Here is a 14,421-nt window from a genome sequence, read left to right as displayed (position 1 = left end):
TTCGGCAAGTGAGAATGAAGAGAGAGCCGAGAGGCCTAAAAGGGACACTACCAAGGATGCACTTAAGGGATTTAAAATCAAAATTCCCACCTTCCAAGGTAGAAATGACCCTGAGGTGTATTTGGAATGGGAAGGCCGAATCAAGATGGTCTTCGATTGCTATGACTATAGCAAGAAACAAAAGGTGAAGGTCGCCACTGTTGAGTTCACCGACTACGCACTCGTTTGGTGAGATCAAGTACAGACTGGAAGAAGGAGAAATGGTGAACCACAAGTCCGAACTTGGTGTGAACAAACTCTCACCCAAGGTAACATGAGTGTAGAGGATTACTACAAGGAGATCGAGATGGCCATGATGAGGGCTAATATCCAAGAAGATAGTGAGGCCACAATGGCAAGATTTCTTAGGGGGTTAAACCCTGACCTTTAAGAGGCCTTGGAACTTCAACATTACTTGGATATGAGTGACCTTCTTGAGTTAGTCATCAAGGCCGAAAGGGGAAAGAAATTGAGGAGAGGTGGCCGACCATACCAAACCTAGAATTCGAATGTTTGGAAGGGAAATCAACCAAGGAGAACATCACATGAAGCTGGACATTCAGCTACACCACCCGCTTCTAGCCGAACACAAGGTAACTTCCCTAATCGAAATTTCAATTCTACCCCTAACAAGTTTGTTGATGCATCTAGATCCACGTCTAAGGCCACTCAAGAGACTCCAAAGCCTAGGAGTAGGGACATTAAATACGTCAAATGCCAAGGATTCGGATGTATCCAATCCCAATGTCCGCATCAACGGTCATGCTCATAACTCACAATGGAGAAGTTGTATCTAATGACGATAATTGTGAGGAGATGCGTTGATCAAGGTGACTGCTTGGAGAATGACTCGGCCGAGGAAGAGTGCTCTCCTACTCAAGAGGAAATTGGTTGCTTGGTGGCACGACGAGTGCTAACCGCCCGAGTTAAGGAGGATGAGCAGTTACAAAGGGAAAACTTATTTTACACTCGATGTAAGGTAAGTGACAAGGTGTGCAGTCTCATCATTGATGGTGGAAGTTGTACCAATGTAGCAAGTCTACTAATGGTGGAGAGCATGGGGCTTCCTACTACTAGAAATCGACTACAATGGCTAAGTGAAGATGGAGAAGTGCGTGTCTACAAACAGGTATGTCTCTTTTTTTCAATTGGCAATTATATTGATGAAGTTGTGTGTGATGTTGTCCCTATGCATGCTACTCATGTCATTTTAGGAAGACCTTGGCAATTTGATAAGCATGTTACATTTGATGGTAGGTCTAATAAGTACACTCTATTGCACAATGGTAAACGCATGGTCCTAATACCCCTCACACCTGCACAAGTATATGTGCACCAACTTAAATTGCAATGAGAATGTGACTTAGACCGGCAAAAGAGGAAACAAAAGACGGCCGAATCTGGAAATTGCTCCACTTCCAAAAGTGAGCATTCGGCCAAGGACCAAGTCGGCACCCCTAGTGTCACACATGATCATACATTGATTCAATCAAACACTAGGAAGTAAAACATGATAATTAAGGCTAAGGAAGTTAGAAAATGTGTGAATTCTGATCAGCCTGTATTACTCATGATTTGCAAACATGTGCTCTTGAGTGTTGATGAACTTGTTAAGGCATTGCCTTCGAGTATAGTTGCACTATTGCAGGAATTCGAGAACGTGTTCCCTGATGAGGTCCCTGATGGCTTACCACCCATCCGAGGGATCGAGCACCAAATCGACCTCATTCCTAGAGCACTGTTACCCAACAAATCCACCTACTGCATGGGTCCGGAGGAGACTAAGGAACTACAAAGGCAAGTTGATGGCCTACTAGGTAAGGGTTGGGTTAAAAAAAGTTTAAGTCCATGTGTTGTACCTGTTATACTTGTTCCAAAAAAAGATGGTACTTGGCGTATGTGTACTGATTGTAGAGCCATTAATGTTCTAACTGTTAAATACCATCATCCCGTTCCTAGATTAGATGATATGCTTGATGAACTTGATGGTGCTGTTCTTTTCACCAAAATTGATTTACGTAGTGGCTATCATCAAATTAGGATGAAAGAGGGAGATGAGTGGAAAACGGCTTTGAAGACAAAATATGGTCTTTATGAGTAGTTAGTCATGCCCTTCGGGTTGACTAATGCACCTAGCACCTTCATGAGATTAATGAACCATGTTTTAAGGCAGTTTATAGGGAAATTTGTCATTGTTTACTTTGATGATATCTTGATCTATAGTCGAAACATGCATGAACATATGGAGCATCTTAGATTGGTACTTGAAATACTTTGAAAGGCAAGCCTCTATGCTAACCTTAAGAAGTGCACTTTTTGTACTAATGAACTTGTGTTTTTAGGCTATGTTGTGAGTTCACAGGGTATCAAAGTAGACGAATCCAAAATTGAGGCCATCAAGCAATGGCTAACGCCCAAGTCCGTCGCAGATGTGCGAAGCTTTCATGGGCTAGCTGGGTTCTACCGGCATTTTGTCAAGGATTTCAGTACCATTGTTGAACCATTGACCGCCGTGACCAAGAAAAGTGACAAATTTCATTAGGCAGAGGCCCAAAAAAAAGCATTCCTTACCCTCAAAGACAAACTCACACATGCACCTGTTTTAGCATTACTCAACTTTAATAATACTTTTGAGATTGAATGTGATACTTCTGGTGTAGGGATTGGAGCTGTACTCATGCAAGACAAGAGCCCTTGTGCCTACTTTAGCGAGAAGCTCGGAGGTGCCGCATTGAACTACCCCACGTATGACAAGGAGTTGTACGCACTAGTGAGAGCCTTGGAGACATGGCAACATTACCTCCGCCCAAGAGAATTCATGATACATACTGACCATGAATCCTTGAAGTTCCTCAAGGGACAACTGAAATTGAGTAAACGGCATGCCAAGTGGGTAAGTTTTATTGACACTTTCTCTTATATAGCTGATGCATTGTCTCGTAGACATTCTTTGCTCGTTTTTCTTGATGCTAAGTTGCTTGGGCTTAAAAGGATCAAAGAGCTTTTACGCCCATGATCTTGACTTTGGTGAATATTTGCATCTTGTACCAAGAGCCCGCATGGAAAATACTTTTTGCATGATGGATTTCTGTTCTATATGGACAAGTTATATGTGCCTAATTCTTCCATTCGTGATCTATTGGTTAGAGAGGCACATAGTGGTGGTCTCATGGGACATTTTGGCATTGTTAAGACTTTAGCAATGTTGCAAGAGCACTTTTATTGGCCATACATGCGAAGGGATGTTGAACGCATGGTTGGTAGATGTGCTACTTGCCATAAGGCTAAGTCTAAAACAAACCCATATGGCTTATATACCCTAGTGCCTATTCCAAAATATCCAAAATATAGACTTGTCTAGGTCTCAAAGATGGCTCATTTCATTCCTGCCGTAAAACTGATGATGCATCTCATATTGCTAACCTGTTCTTTAAAGAAATTCTGCGTTTACATGGTATGCCTCAAACAATTATTAGTGATAAAGATGTGAAGTTTTTGAGTTACTTTTGGAAGACTCTGTGGTATAAACTTGGCACTAAACTCTTATTTTTTACCACTAGTCACCCCCAAAGCGATGGACAAACTGAAATTGTCAATCACGCTTGGGACTTTGCTAAGGGCTTTGATTAAGAAGAACTTTAAATCTTGGGAAGAGTGTTTGCCGCATGTTGAATTTGCTTATAATAGAACTGTTCATAGCACACTACTCACCATTTGAGGCTGTTTATGGATTTAACCCCCTGACCCCCCTTGACTTGGCACCCTTACCTTCCTCTGAGCATACAAGCTTAGATGGGAAAAAGAAAGCTGCATTTGTGTGCAGGTTACATGAAGCCGTTCGAGTCAACATTGAGAAGTGTACTCAGCAATACATCCAGCAAGCTAACAAGCATCATTGCAAGATGATTTTTGAACCTGGAGATTGGGTCTGGCTTCACCTAAGGAAAGAAAGGTTCTCGAAGCAACGCGAAAGCAAGTTGTCTCCAAGGGGTGATGGACCTTTCCGAGTGTTTCAACATGTCAACGACAATGCATACAAGCTGGAGCTACCTGGGGACTACAATGTTAGTGCAACTTTCAATGTAGCAAACTTGAACCCATTCCTTGACGAGGATGATCCAGATTTAAGGACAAATCCTTCTCAAGTGGAGGGGACTGATGTGAGCATGGATGAGTCAAGTCCGATTGATGATCACGTGAGAGTTCCATTGGACCCAGTTACACATGCACGGGCCAAGCATTTCAAAGAATCTCTACAAGTCCTCGTTCAAAGTGTTCAAGATCAACAAGGGGTCCATAGGAACATTGAAGGCTTGGATGTGGCTAATCGAGTTGTCTACATATTGATCCAAGCCCATGAGATGCCAAGTGATGGCCACGCATGTGGTTAATAAAGTTGGCCGATTGCTAGGCCTTTTAGTCGTTAGTTGTTAGTTGGTTTTGGCTAGTTATTGAGTCATTGTTTAATTAATTAGTTGGGTCAGTTGTAGGTCTAGGTTCGACCCACAAAAAGTCCAAGAGTGGACCGAATTTTCCTTCTAGTTTAGGCCATTAGTCAATCCTTTCTCTTATAGGATTTCGTTAGTCACTAGCCTATAAAAAGGCACAAATTGTACGGCTGAAGAGTTACAAAACTTTGACAATAAAATTTGCATTGTTTCTCTTACACTTTTGAGAGTTACTTCCATACTTGCTTGGCAAGGGTTTTTGAGCAATCTCGCGTGATTTCCTTGATTGTTCATCCGGCCTATCTACTTGAGTAATCACCCAATTGGAGTCCCCGTTCTACCACATTCTATCAAGTTGCGTTGTCCCTCTTGGTCCTAGGTCCCCTTTAGATCCTTGGGCATTCGTGTTACATGGTTCGGAACGAGTTGACCGAGGAACGTATCATGTGACTTGAGAGTGTGTGGTGAGAGCATTAGAGTGACCTATATATACTTGAGCGATACACGAGAGCGAGGAAAAATCACGTAAGGGAGTGAGGTGAGGCATTTACTACTAACAATTTGTTGAGTTTTGCAAGTTTATCATATCTCACGAGAATGACCTTACCATTGCACAACTAGCATTGAAAATGGATGCTATGTGGACTGAAATACAAAAGAGGTTCGACCGCAAGTTCGAATCCATGCAAGAACAAATTGAACAATTAGAAAAGTAGAGGAAAGCTTACCCTAAATGAACTAAGTGACTCTAATTCCGAAAGGGAGTTTGGGGATGATGAACACGAACCAAGGGAAGAGACGCACCACAAACATGGCGAAGATCAACTCAAGGGAATAAAACTTAAAATTCCCACATTCCAAGGTAAATCGGACCCCAAGGCATACTTGGATTGGGAGAAGAAGATTGAGCTGATCTTAGACTGTAACTATTACTCGAAGCTTCAAAAGGTGAAATTGGCGGCCATCGAATTCTCCGACTACGCAGCTGTTTGGTGGGATCAACTACGCACCAAACAAAGAAGAAATGAGGAGCCAACCATCCGAACTTGGGGGGAACTAAAAAGGATCATGCGAAAGCGTTTCATACCGGGTTACTACCATAGGGATTTGCACCTTAAGTTGCAAACCCTCACTCAAGGAGATGGAGATGGCAATGATGCGAGTTGATGTCCGTGAAGATGAGAAGGCAACGATGGCTGGATTCATTAGGGGGTTAAGACCGACATTGCCGATGTAGTAGAGTTCCAACATTACCTAGACATGGGAGAGCTAATGGACAAACCTGTCAAGGTAGAAAAGAGGCTCAAGAGGAAGGGTACCACTCGCCAAAACTCCAACTTCCAATCTGGAAATTGGAGAAGCACGGCTATGAGAGGCGAGAGCACTACCTCCGAAGACCAAATGCTCCATTTGCTAAGACAACTTCAAGGGAAGGATTCAAGGCCAATCAAGACACCTCCAAACCAAGAAACCGTGACACTAAATGCTGACACATTGCTTCCCAATGTCCAAATCAACGAGTTATGCTCATGATGCCCAACGGAGAAGTCCTAACGGATGAAGAGGATGAGCACGAGGAGATTCCAACTTTGGTCGAGGCTGAAGAAGAGGTCGAGGTAGAGCAGCCCACACTTGAGTGTGTTGGCCTAGTAGCTCGCCGTGCCCTAGCTACACAAATTAGCATGGAGGATCTACAACACGAGAACATATTCTACACGCGTTGTCACATCCAAGACAAAGTTTGTAGCTTGGTAGTTGACCCCGGGAGTTGCACAAATGTAGGAAGTGCACACATGGTGGAGAAGTTGAACCTAGCTACTACCAATCATCCTACTCCCTACAAACTGCAATGGCTAAACAATAGCGGAGAGGTACACGTACTAAAACAAGTCTTAGTATCTTTTCGTATTGGTAAATATGTTGATGAGGTTCTATGTGACGTTGTTCCCATGCAAGCTGCCCATGTTATATTAGGCCAACCTTGGCAATTTGATAAAAGGTTACTTGGGATGGGTACACTAATAAATACTCCTTTCCTCACTATAATAAATGAATTGTGCTTGTACCTCTTCCACCTCAACAAGTGCAAGAGGATCAAGCCACACTTCAAAAGGAATTTGAATTGGAGCTTGAGAAAAAGAAAAAGCATGAGAGTGAGGGTAAAACCCGAGAGCCTAGGGAGAAGAGGGGCTAAGCCGAGACAAACAAAAAGGGAAAAAGGGGGAAAGTAGTTCAGCTAGAGAGGGAAAGAAGGAACGACTCCTACTACCCAAAACCAAGGATGTGTAAAAGGCCTTATTTTCTGATCATGTTCTACTACTCTTGGTTTGTAAAGAAGTAACTGTGACTAACACTTTTGGTGTTTCCTTGCCTAGTTCTATTGCTATCCTTTTGTAGGAATATCAAGATGTCTTTCCGGAGGATGTACCTAGTGGGTTACCTCCATTGAGGGTAATTGAGCATCAAATTGATTTCATCCCTGGGGCAACCTTGCCCAATAGACCCCCTTATAGGAGCAACCCCGAGGAGACTAAGGAAATGGAACACCAAGTAGGAGAGCTCCTAGGCAAAGGGTGGGTTTGTGAAAGTCTGAGCCCGTGCACCGTTCTCGTATTACTTGTACCAAAGAAAGATGGAACGTGGAGGATGTGCATCGATTGTCGCGCCATAAATGCTATAACAGTAAAGTATCGCCATCCTATTCCTAGACTAGATGACATGCTAGATGGGCTACATGGAGCTATAATCTTCACTAAAATAGATCTAATGAAGAGGTCGATAGAGCCATCCAAGTAGAGCAAGTTGTGAGGACCCGTAAATTTCCCTAATTTTATCTTATTTATTTTATTTCCTCGCGTGTATTTTTCTTCATTATACCCTACTATCTCGATTTTCCAGAGATTTTATAAGTGAATAGAGTTTTTAAATCATTTTCCTAGTTTAAGTTAGTTCATGATAAGTTTGAAGTGTATTATTGACGTGGGACCCGCTAGTGCGGTAAATGCGATATATTTTTGACAACTTGTTGGAGTTTTGTATCAAGTGATATTATTTTACAAGGTGCTAGGATACAATTAGAGGTTAGTTAGATAAATTACCATTGGTAGATAAAGGATGAGAATGAAACCCTAAGGTGCCATTTGTTACAAAATCATTGGAAGTTGGACTTGCCTAACTTTCTTACTAAATACCAAAAATTTGACCAAAATTTCCCAATTTCTTCTTCCTTCTTGGCCGACCACATTGAGAGAGAAAAGAGAGAATACCTTTCATTTTGCCACTTCAATTCTTGTCCAAATCTTGAGTTCCAACCATTAACATCTCAAATCACTCCATAAACACTCTTTGCTAGGAAGGATTAAAGTGGTTGGTGGAGTTGTTTTGAAGGAAGAACCCCTAAGCTACTACCTTTCTTGAGGTGTCAAGGTATTTTGCTTGGAAACTCATTCTTTGTTCCTAATAATGGTAGATTAGTAACTTGTGGTGGCTAAATAGGTTGTTTTATGGAAGATTTCATGGATTAAAGTGGAGTAGATAAATTTCAGATTTTTTTGGGGATTTTTCTGTTTTCATATGATAGTTATGGTTGGCCTTAGATTGATAGCTCTAAATTGTGTTAAATGGAGCCTTTGTACGTTAATTGCGGTTGTTTGCAGAGAATTTCCGAATTTGTGCGGAAATTCCAGTTTAGGGTTTTTTCTTACCCTGTTCTGCTTGGTTCTGTTCGGCCATGATGGAGACCGAATAAGTCTTAGGTTAAAACATGAAAGTTGTAGGAAATGATGTTTTATAGCTACCTGTAAAATTTCAGCTCAATCTTAGCACTGTAGCATGTGAAAAGACCAAAATACCCCTGATTGCCATAGGTAGAGCTCTGTGGACAGTGTTGACATTTCACCAATCTGACCGCATCTGTTCACCCTGATCCGTACTGAATTAGCATTTGGCCAAAACATAGAAGTTGTAGTGCTATGTCTTAGCTTTCCAACGGCCCTGAAAACACCTCAATCGGACTTCAGTAGCCTGAGTTATTGTCGTTTAAGCATAGTACGGTTAACTAGCCTGATTGTGGGATTCTGGTTCTGTAATTTAAAATTTTGATCTGGTTACACTACGAACTAGACTAAGTGGTCTTCATCAAAGTTGTAGCCCTTTATCTTAACTTCGAAACGATATAAATTGCACACCAATTTGATAAGCATAGCTTCGGTTGTGTCCGATACGCTAAGCGACGTCAAATCTGTCTTTTGTTTTATGGTTTAAACTTCATTTCCGGACATTTTCCTAGCTTGATTTTGTACTTGTACGACATTGAGCCTATTGAACCACTATTGAAATGAGATTATTTTGTGTGTGACATTGGGGCTGATTTGAGGAAAAATAAAGTCATGATGGCTGGAAAAGTAAGAAAATTTAGGGGGAAATACTGTTCAATTTTCTAGGCTGTCTGATTCCTTTAAGTTGGAGTTGCATTGTGGTAGAATGAGGGGGTTTGGGGTTGTTTGTAACCCTCGTACCAATTGTTATCCGTTTGCTCAAAAATTGCATTTTTATTCTTTTGTACTCGTATATAACTTGGAAAGGCACCTGACTAGTAATTGAACCTCACTTGTGCCTTCCGTTTACTCGGTTTTGGATGTGGAAACTTCAACTACTTTACCTTTGTTATTCTTAGGGTTTCACAGTAATTAAGGCCACTTTGGGTGAAAATTTTGACGTACCTGTACTTGAACTGGTGAGTGTACCACTCCCCTTATTTGTTGCTTAACTTGGTTTCTGCATCTGCAATATGTGATTTGAATGACTGTACTATCTGTTTATTCTGTTTGAGACGAAGGTGTAATTTATCACACTCGTTCTCTTGTCTGTCTGTGTGCCTATTTACTGTGTGTAATATGTTATCTGCATCTGAGTCTGTTCGGACGTCGTTTGGAGGCTGGTATCCAACGACCTTTCTGTGACCTCTGAGTTCAACACCTGTGGCTAGTTACTTGAGTCGGACCGGCAAGGGTCTGGTCGATTAGATAACGAACCACGGTAGTCTGTTTCTAGGAATTTTTGGGTATTGAGACTCTTGATTTCGGTATACTCGAGTATTACCACTTCTATTTCTGTTGAGGTGTTCGGGTCCGGTAAGGGGTATGTTTGGTGGACGGAATTTGGTGTAAAGTGGGGTCTACGGACATGTTGGTTCTATAGACGTTGACGGAGAGTCAACTGGTCTGGATCAAGTTCTGCCATGGAAATCTGGCTCCTGAGAGCCGCCTGTATCCTTCCTATTTGAATCATTGTGTCTAACTGCTTTACTTTATATCTGGCATGTATACCTGATTGGTTAAATGTGAAATGCCAAGATTTGACTGCTATTATTTTGGTACCTCATTGAACGTAAGCTCACCCCCTTCCCGTTATCTTTGTTTTCCTTTCAGGAGCAAACTTTGAACCCATGATCTTGGAAGAAAGGGTTGAGCTAGTGTAATTAATATTTTGTTAAGCTCTTTAGCAACCGAAACCCGAATCGTATTTTAAGTATATGAATACTTTGTCTTGTATTTTAGGTTAGTTAATTTGCCAAAGACTCCGATGTAAATATATATATAAGTGTTTAACCTTGTCTATTAAGTGTATTCAGTTGAGATTATGATTTTATGGTTTGGTAAGCATGTTCTCACCTTAGTAGTCTCCGATTGTTCGTTTTCTTTGGGTCCTATCGCGCGTGCTATATTGGGTTTGTGTGATTCGACTCCGTAGTCCTGGCGAGAGCTGGGTAGGCGGTCCGCCAAACCCTTTGGTTCGCCTTAAGGTGAGGTGGGGCTGTCACACAAGTGAAGGTACCATTGGGGCCTATGACACGAGCGCGCGCGAAGAGATTGAATGAGGCGTTACAAACCTTGGTTCGTGCGGCCCGAGTTGGTTCGTGCGGCCCGAGAGGCTAGTGGAGAGTCTAGCTTCGTCGAGGCCGTCGGTGGCCTTTGGCTCTCCACTAGCCTCTCGGGCCGCACGAACCAAGGTTTGTAATGCCTCATTCAATTTTTTCGCGTTCGCTCGTGTCATAGGCCCCAATGGCACCTTCACTTGATACCAGCTGATATGAACGACACCAACCTTGTGATGCAACCCGTACAGAAATGCTAGGATCTAGATGGCGAGACTCACGTTGAAGACAAACGAACACAGCGGAATCACCTAAACCCATTGATCACGTGGTCAACGAACCTCGGTATTGGTAGATGACGTCACAATCTAGCGCGGTCCTAGATAATCAATTGAATACCAAAGAAAATGATTCTAAGATATTCAAGGATGCTTCAATGAAGCTTTGAGAGAACTCTCAAGTATTTTATTAATCTTCAAAACTAACTCAAACAACCGAAATTTCTTGCTTAAATATTAAACAAATAAATATGACTAATGGGCCGAGCTGTGACGACCCCACTTCTCCCAAGGGCGAACCCAAGGGTATCGGCGGGCCGCCTGCCTAGCTCGCGCCAGGACTCAAAACTTAAAGAAATAAAACTAGATAAATCGAAAGAGCACTATATACAATATATACAATCCCAAAAGTTATATTTACATCTTCAAAAGTCTCGAGTCCAACCACTCTAATACACTATAACCCCAACCAGCAGAAGATAGACCCTAAGAAGGGTCCTTATACAAACCACCAAAACAAAAACAAACATCCTAACTGTTCAACTATTACAAGCCAATCTAACTATACTAGTATACAAGCCAAAAGTCCCCGCGTCGGCCCCTGCTAAGGAAAACAAAAGAGAAGGGGTAAGCTATATGCTTAGTAAGTAAACAGGGGCAAAAGCATAAATTTCACGTAACAACAGTTACATAGTAAGAGTAAAGCAAAAGCAGAAAAGTAACATCAAATAATAAGGATACAGGTGGCTCCAAAGCCAATTCATATGCCATGCGTGATCTCCTGCCGACACTCCGTCGACCACACTCAATGGTCCGTAGAACTTCACTTGTACACCCACCGACACCTTATCACCCTCACTGGCCAGTCACCTCACAAACTTGCCCGGGCGAACGAAATCACAAACTTGAGCTTGAGTCACAAGCTCGGGTCACAAACTTGGTCACCTTCTCGGTGAACCGGATTCACAAAATTGGTTCATAACATGAACCTACAAACTTGGTGACCTCAGACTAAGTTGGACTGACTTCGACCAAGCTCTAACCTGCTCGAATAGTCCATACAGGTCTTAGATCGGGCCCACGAACTCACAAACTTTGCAAACTTCACAAACTTTACTCGAAAGTCGCCCCGAGCCACAAGCTCAAGGGTTTTGGTTCCAAAAGGTTCATATACAAATGCCAAGTACAATTATACATTCAAATTAGGGTTTAGGTCGAGTGCGATAAAGTACACCCTCGCCTAAGTACCCTTTTCACACATCTCAAACACATAGCAAAGAAAACACACCAAACTGGCCTGAATACTTACTCAAAACGGAAATAGCAAAAGTACGAAGTCGGATCGAAACGAACAGCTAGTAGTGGACCCCACCAGATCCGCCCAGCTCACCACCGTCTGAAATAGGAGATTGTGTCACATAATATCGTAAACGGCTACTATCGTGCCTCAAACAAACAAAACGGCAAAAACGGCACGCGCGCACGTACATATGACGGACGGAAACGGAAACGGCCATTAGCGGAAACGGCAGATTTGACACTCGTTTCTATTTTAATCATAAGTTGAGCTACGAATATCGGATTAAGGCGTATGAGATGCCATATCGAAGCTTACAGGATGAACAACAACTGTTATGAAGACATCCAGAACTAAAACTGGAGGCTTCAGTCCCAAATGAACCAAACACAATCACTTACGAAATCTGGCCAATGCACAAATAGTCAGTTTTGAGTGCAAACTGTTTTCTATGCTACACATGGTCAAAAGAGCTGAAAACTGGCAGTTAGATGGTTCATTCCAAATGGAACAACTTTCATGAAGGTCGGCAATCCAAATCCGGAACGAAAATTGGTCATCAGGACCAAAACAGATCTGACCAGAAAATGGTCATTTTCACGGGCAAGCCTTGTTTGCTCGGCTATATCTCAGGTTTTATAAATCCAATTCATGAAATTCCAAGGGCGTTAGAAAGCTCTGATATAGGGCTATAAGTTTGGTGTTTTGGTCGCAAGCCCAAACAGCTTGTAACCTAGTCAAACGTGAAGCCGAAGCTCCAGTCATAAACTGTCCGGATATAAAACAGTTCTGACATGCATTCTTATTTCGATCATAACTCGAGGTACGGGACTCGGATTTTGACGCACTTTATAGCGTTTCGAAGCTGTGACCAAGAAATACATTTCTTATGAAGGAATCAAAATCCAGATCGTACAGGATCAAAATGAAAACCCCCACGGTCAGAAGCTGAAATGCAAAACGTACCCAAACTAATGTCTAAAACAGGCCTGAGTGTTCTGTCTATCACTCATAATACACTACTCCGTTTGACTTGAAACTTTACAGAAATACTCAGGACTTAAGGGGCTACAATGTTGAAGAAGGCAACTTTGTCCAGCTTTGAAGATAACAAGGTCAAAAATGCAAGACACTATACCAGAATCGCAAAACAGGTTCACAAACCGTATCCTAGTACAAACATCATAACTCAGCCTACACAAGTCCAAATCCAGAAATTCCAAAGCGATTTGAAAGCTTAGAAATAGGGATACATTTCATCAGAAGACCTCAACATCCAAATCGAAAGCAATGCCAGTCAAAACAGACGAGTTCAAACGCAGTTCGCACATTCTGATCAACCCAGAACAGCAACAGTAAAATCGACATATCTCACTCTACACTACTCCAAATGACCTGAAATTTTACAGACACCTCAAACACATCAATACCTACAACTTTCATGTTTTAAGAAAAGTCCAATTCGGCCTCTAACCCTATGATCCAAAACCGGACAGAATAAGGGGTGATAAAACCCTAACTTTCCACAATTCAATCCAAACCCAAAATTGGTTACAATTATCACTAATTCACACCTACTAGAGTCTTTTCCCCTCATTATCAACCATCATAGATGACCACAACAACACATTCATATTAAACCAAAAAATTCCTCAAAAATATAAAAACTTCACCAAATCACTTCAAATCAAGAAATAAAGCACAAATATCATCACTTTAACCACTACTAAGCATAACTTAAGCATCATTAGATGTAAGAGTAAATTCACACACCACTCACCTAGTAACAAGAGAGGTAGAGATGTTGGCCACCTTAGCTCTTCAAACAAGTTTCACTAAACCACTCACTAGCACCAAAGGGATAGAATTTATGGAGTAGAAACTTGATCAAGCACTTGGTTGGATGATTTGAGCTAGGTAGTTACCAAGATTTTGAAGAGTTTTCTCTTCCTTTTTAGCTCAAGAGGGCCGGCCACCAAGAAGGTAAGAAATGAATGAATTTTGGTTAATTTTAGGATATTTAACCAATTGGTCAAAATGTCAACAAAAATGAATAGTAAATCTTAAGTTACTTCCAATACAATGGTGACACTTGTCACCTCCATTAATGCACTCCTATCTTTTCTTTTTCCTCTCACATCAATCAAATCACCTCCTCTACTTATCTCCTAACACCCGATAAATTTTACACAGTATCCAGAATTTAACCTAATTGGCCGAATTTTTTCGAACTTTTCGCACTAGTGGGTCCCACATCCGATATACGTTCTTATTTTCTCAAAATCTAACCGATACTTGAAAAATCATCTAAAACCCATATTTACTCATAAAAATTATCTGGAGAAAGTTCTAGTAAAGAAAAATGTAGAAAAGGCGGGCGATAAAGAAAAGAAACAAAAACCCCACTTAAACTTGCTAATAAAATAAACTAGGGTTTTCAACCTTAACCGAGGTTAGGGTTTTTTCTCCCCGCCGATTTACGAA

The 14,421-nt window shown here is 41.6% G+C and overlaps 1 protein-coding gene across 1 annotated transcript; it reads left to right on the top strand.

Moving 5' to 3' along the window:
- The first annotated feature begins 817 nt into the window (after positions 1-817).
- LOC113737277 (uncharacterized) lies at positions 818-4,430 on the top strand. Its single transcript, XM_027264529.1, has 7 exons — positions 818-1,168; positions 1,688-1,856; positions 2,382-2,564; positions 2,700-2,932; positions 3,092-3,295; positions 3,391-3,560; positions 3,863-4,430. The coding sequence occupies exons 1-7, from the start codon at positions 818-820 to the stop codon at positions 4,428-4,430; spliced, it is 1,878 nt and encodes a 625-aa protein (XP_027120330.1).
- Positions 4,431-14,421: the final 9,991 nt, after the last annotated feature.

Source organism: Coffea arabica, chromosome 2e (genome assembly GCF_036785885.1).
Source record: "Coffea arabica cultivar ET-39 chromosome 2e, Coffea Arabica ET-39 HiFi, whole genome shotgun sequence".
Taxonomy (NCBI): Eukaryota; Viridiplantae; Streptophyta; class Magnoliopsida; order Gentianales; family Rubiaceae; genus Coffea; species Coffea arabica.
The sequence above is the reverse complement of the archived record's forward strand: the minus strand, read 5'-3'. Positions and strand labels throughout refer to the sequence as shown.